Source organism: Chelonus insularis, unplaced genomic scaffold (assembly GCF_013357705.1).
Source record: "Chelonus insularis isolate UGA/USDA-ARS -01 unplaced genomic scaffold, ASM1335770v1 contig_86_pilon, whole genome shotgun sequence".
NCBI lineage: Eukaryota > Metazoa > Arthropoda > Insecta > Hymenoptera > Braconidae > Chelonus > Chelonus insularis.
In genome coordinates, this window is record NW_023276774.1 from 107,663 (window position 1) to 117,363 (window position 9,701).

General features: G+C 40.9%; 3 protein-coding genes across 3 annotated transcripts; all 3 read right to left on the bottom strand.

The window, feature by feature from the left end:
- Nucleotides 1-2,204: 2,204 nt before the first annotated feature.
- On the bottom strand, nucleotides 2,205-2,828 carry LOC118071563 (uncharacterized). The gene has a single exon (XM_035090748.1). It carries the CDS (start codon nucleotides 2,826-2,828, stop codon nucleotides 2,205-2,207), a length of 624 nt encoding a protein of 207 aa, XP_034946639.1.
- Nucleotides 2,829-3,203: 375 nt separating this feature from the next.
- LOC118071564 (uncharacterized) lies at nucleotides 3,204-4,079 on the bottom strand. Its single transcript, XM_035090749.1, has one exon. The coding sequence runs from the start codon at nucleotides 4,077-4,079 to the stop codon at nucleotides 3,204-3,206; it is 876 nt and encodes a 291-aa protein (XP_034946640.1).
- Nucleotides 4,080-4,376: 297 nt separating this feature from the next.
- Nucleotides 4,377-5,210, bottom strand: LOC118071565 (uncharacterized). Its single transcript, XM_035090750.1, has 2 exons — nucleotides 4,594-5,210; nucleotides 4,377-4,530 (listed from the first exon to the last, which is right to left on the bottom strand). Exons 1-2 carry the CDS (start codon nucleotides 5,208-5,210, stop codon nucleotides 4,377-4,379), a joined length of 771 nt encoding a protein of 256 aa, XP_034946641.1.
- Between the last annotated feature and the right edge of the window lie 4,491 nt (nucleotides 5,211-9,701).

Here is a 9,701-nt window from a genome sequence, read left to right on the forward strand (position 1 = left end):
AGAATATCATACTTCTTGTAATGCAGGTGAATAATAACGACTCCTGTGTTTAATAAATTCTTAGATTTTTTATAATTACTTAATTGATATTTTTACGAACAACACAAAGAAAACATAACATTGTCAGGTAAAGTGAATCCATAATCATTGATATTTTTCGTATCAAATTTTTGTTAGTAAAAATTAGTATGTTGATTTGATACAGAGTTTTAAATTGATGTTTACTCTTGTACTCAACTCTACGTAAAACATAGAAATGTTGCTTCTGATTGATTCTTTTATTATTGCACAAATTATACTCTTTTTAATGTAGAATTGTACATAAAACTAATACTTTGAATCTGAAAATCATGTTATTACTACTAATTAATATAAAAACTAGAAATTACAATTGACTGATAAATTTGAGGATAAAATTTACTTGATAGTGATAAATTTCTTCAATTATTCAATTAAACTTAAAATTTTGAGAAGTTACAACTTGCTTATCCAAATATTGTCAACTCAGATTGTATAAACAATATTAGGACTCGTGATGGAAATAGTCTCCATATTCTTCACGTCAACAATATTGGTAAATCAGATTCATTGACCTATTGTTTTGACGAACGTATAAATTTACCTGGCAATGATAACTCTTCAAAGAGTACCGCAAATAAATCTAATACACCAAGTTCCATAGAAGTTTCCACAATAGATCCTACTACTTCTACGAATGATCCGTCAATGTCAAAAGAAGAAAATCAGGAAAATAATGATGCAAATGCGGAAAAAAATTAATACTATTGTGCATGGTGTGATGTTTATATTTAGAAATATGGTCGTCATATTACACACAAACATAAAGAGAAGCAGGAAGTTAAAGATATATTAGAATGAGAATCTTACGGAAAACGTCAACAACTTATATCAAATCTAAGGAGCAATCACATATTCATTCATAACTATAAGCTAGAGGATCGTAAAAAATTCATAGTTCGTCATCGCCCCAACAAAAATGCATCAAAACCACATTCTAAAGATTATATAGCATGTAATATATGCAAAATGGTTCTGTCAAAGGCTATGTTCTGACTTCGAGTCGGCCGGACGAGAAAACTAAAAACTAATGGACTGTAATGATAAGAAAAAAACAACGAAAAAGGTTGGATGCTAGAAGGTTCCTGAAAAATAGTTCACAAACACCAAATTGCATCAGTTTTATAGATTTTATTAACCAATAACACTTAACTTAGACTATGGAAAACAATGATCACTAAAATGATGTGAGTTGACTGTAATTTAATTGTTTATACACTTATGAATTGTCTGATGGTTGATTTTTCACCAAAAAATTCTCAATCAGTGAATAGCAACATGCACACTATACACCTGAGTTGTTCGAATGTGTGATGTATATGTGAATGTCCGTGAGGCACTATGGCGTCGACGCCAGTTCAGCTTCGCGGCCATAGACACTACAACTGACTCTACTGGACCACTAGCACTGATGATATTAATTATGATGGATCAATGATGTTCACGAGAGTTGTCTGAGTCTATTTGACCGTATTTTTTACTACAAAGGGTGGGCTGACTGTAAAAAACTGCGAATTGACTGCGTAAAATTATACAGAGATGACCGCGTGATTTGCCTGGAGCTAACTGACATCACAAGTGCTCGACCGCGTGCTTGTTGGCGTCACTAGGGCCGTAGAGTCGCCTTCTAGGCCATAAGGGAAATACTTCCCGATGATTGGTCCAGTGAGTTGACTGACGCGCCGGTGGACAAGTCAGGCATTAATAATTTTTTAATATTTCCCGACTAACTGACTTGGGCCCCTCCAAGTCAGAACATTGTCCCACCATCAGCAACGCCTTTGCTGATCTTCTGCTGGTGGAGTGTATGGTAAGATGACTAGTTCGGTGAGTGGTCTGACGAGTTCTGCTACTGCCGTCTTGAGTTTGACTGTTCTGATGAGTCCATCTGCTCCTGGGAACACCTCAATCACTCTGGCGAGAGGCCACTTTGTTGGTGGGAACCTCTCGTCAGTGAGTAGTACAAGTAAGCCGACTGTGATGTTGTGAAGGGAGTGTTTCCACTTGGAAATGGTGAGTTGCTGCTGAAGGTATTGTTTTGACCACGTTGACCAAAACGATTAGAGTCGCCGCTGAATAAATTGCCACCTGGACAAGCGTGGCATTAGCACATCTCCCAGTAAAGGCTATGGTAACGTTACGAGCGGTTCACCAACCAAGAAGTGTGCTGGAGTCAACGCTGAGATGTCTGTAGAGTCGGCTGAGAGAGGTTCGAGTGGTTTGGAATTGAGGACTTCTTCTATCTGGACAAGCGGTGGGGAAGGCTCTTCATATGTAAAGAGTGAGTCGCCTACGGTTCTGTTAAGATTAAACTTTACAGATTGGACTGCAGCTTCCCATTTTCCTCCCATATGTGGTGCAGCTGGTGGATTAAACCTCCACTCAATTCCATCCTTTGTAAATACAGCTGCGAGTTGACTGGCCTGTTGAGTCCCCTGCTTGAAGAGTTGTCTGATGAGAGTGTCTGCGCCTTGAAATGTGGTGCCGCAATCACTGTGGAGAGTTCTGCAGACACCTCGACGTCCAGTGAACCGTCTGAACGCTGCAATGAATGAGTCTGCTGAATAATCTGTTGCAATCCTTAAATGAAGTGCAGATGTAACAAAGCACACAAAAATGCACATCCAACCCTCAGATGTTTTGGCGCCTCTGCCCTTCCAAGTCTTTAGCGTGATGAGACCAGCGTAATCCCCATCACAGACGGCAAAGGGTCGGCCTCGACTGATTCGTGATAACGGCAATTGACCCATTAACTGCTTCGCTCGTTCGCCACATAAACGAGCACATTTTATACAATGACAAATATGGGATCTTACTGGGAGTCGTCCGCCTATGATCCAATATGATGATCGTATGAGGTTCAGAGTTGCCTGCGTCCCACCGTGCAATATTCTTTCATGAGCATCTGCAATGATTAGTCTGGAAAGATGAGTTTTCTGTGGTAAGATTGCAGGATGCTTTGCTTTTTGGTCCAAGCTAGCATTTGCTAACCTCCCTCCAACACGTATGACTCCTTGAGTGTCAATAAATGCTGTCAATCGTGCGAGGGGGTGTAAGACAGGCAGTGAATTTGAGTTGATCTGCTTGATTTCCTGTGAGGAGTACGATTCTTGAGTTGCCTTTATTCAAAAAATCCTTGCTCTCTCTAAGTCTCGTGGCGTGAGAGGAAAGGTAAGAGATGACTGAGATACTCGTCTAAGGAGTTGGCTGAACCTGAAGCAAATCGCAGTCACTCTGAGCAATTTGATTAGACGAGAATGTCTGTATATCATATCCCAATGATAATCATGGTGAATTGTCTGAGTATTTAGCGTGATCACGGGTCGCTCTTCTTGCTGAGCTTTTGAATCGTACACTGATGATTGAGTTGGCCATGATGATTCGTCTGCTGTTAACCACTGTGGACCTGTCCACCACAGGGGGTGCTTTTGAAGCTGGGATATGCTGATACCTCGAGGAGCACAATCCGCTGGATTTTGTTTGCCAGGTACAAACCTCCAAACGCTGATTGGAGTAAGATCTTGAATTGCTAACACTCTATTTCTTACAAACTCCTTCCAACGGGATGAGTGCGACTGAATCCAGGTCAATGTTACTGAGGAGTCTGTCCAACATACTGTTTGAGTTGGCTGAATGTCCAAGTTGTGCCTTACATAAGTGATTAGTCTGGCAAGCAGCAATGCTGCGGTGAGTTCTAGTCTAGAAATAGACATCTTCTTCAGTGGTGCAATTTTAGACTTTGAGCAGACTATAGTTGAACAAGTTCCATGATCTGGATGAGTAGCCCGTATATAAACAACTGTTGCCATAGCTAGTTGTGAGGCGTTTAAAAATCCATGAACTTCCACGGTCGATTTCTGAGTAATCTTTAACCATCGTGGATTTGAGAGGTCTGAAACGTGTGAGAGTTCTGTTCTGAAGCTGTCCCACTCGGTGATAATGTGATCTGGGGCTTGGTCATCCCATGACAGTTTATCTAGCCAGATTTCTGGTAGCAACATCTTTGCTCTGACAATGAAAGGTGCTGGAAATCCAAGTGGATCGAAGATTTGTGCTGTTTCTGATGAAATGATTCTTTTCGTGAGCTTGGAATTTTCACGCGGAGGTTTTCAGTTGAACTTGAATAATTCGTTCGCTGGAATCCACGAGAGCCCAAGTAATTTCGTTTTACTGCTCTTAAATCAGTGGATCTGCTCTTCTGATGAGTTGTCTGTGATTGACTGAAGGAATTGAATTGAGTTGCTGTGCCATTTCGCCAACGGGAAGCCACCTGCCATACAGAGTTGTCTGACTTGAGTTCAGATACCTATAAGTTGACTCACTATGTCAGCACCTTCAAAAATATCGTCCACACATCTTCCTTTCAGTAGTGGATCAACAGCTAGAGGGAATTTATGACCTTCATCCTTTACTAGCTGGACCATTGTGCGAACAGCCAGAAATGGAGCTGATCTGGTACCATACGTGACTGTTGTGAGTTGATATGGGATTATCTTGAAGTGCTCGTCCACTTACAGGATTCTCTGGAAATCCCAATCATCTTGATGTACTTTGATCTGCCTGTACATCTTTGTGATGTCTGATGTAAACACAAATTCATGCTGCGTGATCCAAATGAGTACGTCTGCACTAGAAGATGGACTAGAGCCATTCAATACTACACGGAGTTTTGTAGTAATACTGTCTTCTCTTAAGACATCATGATGAGGCAAATAATACACTGGAGAGTTGACTAGATTCGCCTTGGCTCGTGTCATGTGGTTCAGTGACTCATATTCTTGCATAAAGTTGTGATAAAGTTGTGCATATGAGTCATTCCTTGTGAGTCGTCTGATCATGCGTCGTAAACACTGATGAGCTCTCACTGATGAGTTGCCCAGAAGAGATGGTGATGCTTTTAGTGGTATTCTCACAACATATCGCCCATCTTGATCTCTTGAATGAGTCGTAACATAATGATCTTCACAAGATTGATCATCTGGGCTGAGTTGGCTGGCTGAAGTATCTGGAACTTCTTCTTGATCCCAGAATTTTGTCAAGAGATCAGATACTTGCTGGTATGAGTTGACCCTTGCTGCGTGATGAGTTCTCACAGTTGAGCATCTTGTCTTTTGTGGAATTCCAATGAACATCCATCCAAAAATTTAATCTTGGGCTATTAGAGATGACTTTGATCAGAAAACTGTTTGATGCCCGCCTTCACAATTAGACGATAACAATCTGCTCCTATCAAGATATGAATGGGTCTTGGAGTTGAGTAGTCTCGACTAACAAGTTGAAGAGAGTTGAGAACTGACCAGTTAATTTCCTTGATTTGTCTGGTTGGTAAAGTACCAGTGACACATTTGAGTATATCAGCATTAATTGTAACATGCTCCTGTGTGTGAGTTGATTTAAGTGTCACTGTTGTCACCCCTTTTTTTTGTACAGCTGGTTCATTACCAATTTCCAGCACTGATTTCACTGATGGACAACGTTGGAGATGACAAGTCTTTACCACACTTGATGAGATGAATGTCAGCTCAGACCCTGAGTCTATCAGGAGTCTATCTTACTGGGAGCTGAGAGTAGTCTGAGAGTAAGATTGCATTGGCTGTGGCGAGTAAGACTGCTGAGCTGTCTGATTGAACTGAAGTCTCATTAATACATGTCTCTTCTGCAGCTCTAAGTGCTGAAGAGAATCTTCCATGTATTTCTAAGTTGTCTGTAGGTTCTTGGTGATTGTTGAATCATGTGAGTCGTCTGAGAGTTGACTAGTGTGAGTTAGACTCTTTTCTTTAGCTGTAGGAGATCGAACGAGACCTTCTGACTCTTTTTCCAGGACCCTCAACCCTCTTGAGGCCGAAACCTCATGTGCCAAGGTCATCCCTTCCGTCGAGTCATTAGAAAAGCATTCGTTACTCCTGTTAGCACATATAGATTGACATGATTCATCACCATTGATCGTTGAGTTGACTGCATGTTGAGTGATCACACCACCACTTGGAGAATTGACTAAAACATAATTAGAGCTGACTGCAGAGAGTTGACTATGATGATGAGTTACCTAGTGAGAAGTCTGCTCAGATGAATAAGTGTGATCTGGAGTCGGCTGTGGAAATGGCACGTCATCACCTCACTGCTGGGAGGTCGATGGCTGTTGGCTACTGTGAGTAGGCTGCGGTTCTTGGCCTGGTCCATACCCTCTTTTTTCAAGGATTCTGTCCTGGGCGTATGGATCATTGAGTGGTGCTTTAAATTGCACGTGCTGCATCTCTTCTCTGACTGACACACCTGGATGAAGTGGTAGCCGAAGCAGTTGAAGCACAGTCGTGCTGCGAGATCCAGCTTGTATCGTTCTTGTTGCGAGAGTCCTGCGAATGATTTGCAGTCAACCAAATGGTGATCCAAGCTGTTGCATTGATCACACGGGTAATCTGCTTGTCGTTTTTGAGCCCCATGCCTGGAGGCTCGAGTCGTCTGCGATTGAGTTGTCTGCTGGCGAGTGGACTAATGTTGTGATCTGGATTTTCTAGTGACTCCATCGCACGTGCCCTGGTTGCGATGAACGAGAGTAGATGGTCAAGAGTTGTCGGTGAGCGAGACCTACTTCGCTCGAGTTCCCATGACTCACGTAGCGGCTGCTCAAGTTTGTTGGCCACCAGGTATACCAAGAAGTAGTTTGCCGAGTCGACTGGGACATTGAGCGCCTTCAAGGCATCTAAGTTTTGACGTATCACGCCCACCAGGTTATCGACTTGTTCAGCTGACTTTGATGATGGTGTGGTCACACTGAACAAGTCCTTGATGTGGGCGAAGATGAGTTGCTCTGGATCATCATACCTGGACTTGAGTTGATTCCACGCTGGTTCGTATCCATCGTCGTTCATCACTGCATGACGGATCAGTTGAAGTGGGGGACCTGATACGTTGGCCTTAAAGTAATGTAGTTTGGCCACTGGTCTGAAATCTTTTCGATCGTGAACGAGGGATGTAAACATATCCCTAAACTGCGTTCACGTTGATGAGTCGCCTGCGAATGTTGGGAAAGGGATCTCTGGGAGAGTTGCCTGTCTGTAGATCCTTGTAGTCGTCGATGGCCTACTGGATGTCCTTCTCGTGTAGTTCTGATTTAACACGAAGGAGAGTTGACTCAATGTGATAATAAAGCCTTAAAGCACTTTCGTACACTCTATCTGTCATGTACTTGTGCTTAAAAAGCGTCAACCGGCATCCTACACCTAATGCCTCATGCTTCACTACAAAGTATGTCCAGAGGTCATTCAATTGAGATAGCTTAGCCTCGATCATAGACATTGTGACAAGAGCAGGCTGTCGCACAAGGTCAGCCACATCTTGCTGCATAAATTGAAGCTACTCATACCTGGACATTCGAGATGTGAGCTTAAACAGCGTGGTGTTTGCCAGGGCCGGGTGAGCTGACTGCAAAACACTGCGAATTGACTGCGTAAAATTATACGGAGATGACCGCATGATTTGCCTGGAGCTAACTGACACCACAAGTGCTCGACCACGTGCTTGTTGGCGTCACTAGGGCCGTAGAATCGCCCTTTAGGCCATAAGGGAAATACTTCCCGATGATTGGTCCAGTGAGTTGACTGACGCGCCGGTGGACAAGTCCGGCATTAACAACTTTTCAATATTTCCCAACTAACTGACTTGGGCCCCTCCAAGTCAGAACAGGCTACAATTCATCGTCATTATAAGATCTGTAAAGACGAAGCCTCTCCTTCTAATAAAGGTCGTTCAGTAAAATCCCGAATATTAGTAACTAAAGTACACCAAGCTGCAAACACAGCTGTCAGAGATCCTATACTGCCTTTTATGGAGGATGGTCCATATGAATAGAAAATCGTAAGCGATGAACTTGTCATTCTTACGCTAATAATTTGACTGAGAAATATCCGTCAGAGAAAGATCATTTTCATATTAGATCAAAGCTCCGGTGCATCGGTAAATTTTTATATGAAGCTGAAAAAATTAACAAAAATGTTAAAAATCTCACATCGATGGCACATCCGGGTAATATTAAAGTCTGTGTGAAAGCAACTTATGAAGTTTGCGGTGCGAATAGTGATTTAACTGATATGCAAGCACTTTCAACAGCAAAGACTATTGAAACTTTAATGAAAAATATTGGAGAATACTTATGTTGACTATACATTGAAAGGCAAGAGAATGACAGAAAGAAACAGACAAAAGATTTTCTAAAATTATTAGATGGAGAGTTTGAAAAAAAAAATCGACGGGCAGATGCGGCTTATCGCAAAGAAAGACGTTTCAAAGAGGTCAAATTACCAACACAGGATGACATTTCTCTTTAAGTTGATCATTTGGATAGTATCAGGAACAAAGCATATAATAATCTTGAAGAAAATTTGGATTATGAGAGTTGGAAACAACTTGGTGAAACTTCATTGGTACTAATACAAATCTTTAATCGACGACGTCAAGGTGAAGTTTCAAAAATGAAGATTGAATCATTTAAATCATACAAAGGAATAGATAAAAATGATGATATAATGAAATCCCTATCTGAAAAAAAAGGGAAATGCTCAGACTTATGTTCGATTCGTAATTGGTGCTAAACAAGACAACGATAGTGTGGTTCTATTGCGTAAAGACTTCGTGCATGGTGTTGAACTGTTTGTAAAGTTTTGAGAAACTGCAGGCGTACCAAGCAACAGCCCTTACGTATTCGGTCTTCCACCTACTGATTGAACTCGAAATAGATACATAAAAGCATATATGCTTATGAAACAATATTTAGATCAATGTGAAGCAAAATTTCCGGAAGCAATTAGAGGTACGACTTTAAGAAAACACATTGCTACGGGATGTGCTAATAAAGATCTCACTGATACCCAAGTCGGAGATCTATCACGATTTTTGGGACATGCTCCTCAAATACATAGATCACACTATCGTCAACCAGCCGCGAGAGATATACTTTAAGTATCTCAACACTTAGAGGCTGCTACTTATTCTCAAAGAAAATCCAAGACTCAAGATGACAATGTTGATACACATTCTTCAAACAACTCGTCAGAACAAGATGATAGTTTCTCTGAGCTACCTAACATACCAAAGAAAAATGTTCAAACAAAAAGAGAACGACGGATTTCTGATAATACTAGTAGTGAAGATTAAAATGTTCGAACAAGATGGACACAACAAGAAATAGATATGATCAAAGAATCGTTTGGTGAATATAGGAAAGGGAAATTATGTCCCTGTAAACGAGAACCAGAAGGACTATTGAACGAACATAGTGATGAAGAGTAATTGGAATTGTTGGATTTTGCGGCTCCAGGACGTTGATTGAACTCAAAATATTACCATGTGAAGAGTTTATATAGATCGTTCTTAAGAAGATGAACGTACGTACGTCTGGGTGTCAAGTTATTTGTTTCGTTCAGAATATGACACAAAAAAGTTGGAAGGAATTTCTATAAAATTTGCCAATTAGTAAAATTCAATAGGCAGAAAAACAACTAAAACAGCAAACTAGCTAAATTTTTCAGTTTGTATTTTGAAAATTGGTTCTATAACAGAAAAATTAAAGTACTTTTTGTAGAAAATTATCCTGCGAAGATTTTGTGTATTACGTTTTCCTTTAAAAA

Coding starts and splice junctions, on each gene's coding strand:
- LOC118071564 (XM_035090749.1), bottom strand. CDS start 4,079: ATGTTGCTACCAGAAATCTGGCTAGATAAACTGTCATGGGATGACCAA.
- LOC118071565 (XM_035090750.1), bottom strand. CDS start 5,210: ATGTTCATTGGAATTCCACAAAAGACAAGATGCTCAACTGTGAGAACT. Junction 4,531..4,593: donor TGGGATTTCCAGAGAATCCT/GTAAGTGGACGA, acceptor GTATGGTACCAG/ATCAGCTCCATTTCTGGCTG.
- LOC118071563 (XM_035090748.1), bottom strand. CDS start 2,828: ATGGGTCAATTGCCGTTATCACGAATCAGTCGAGGCCGACCCTTTGCC.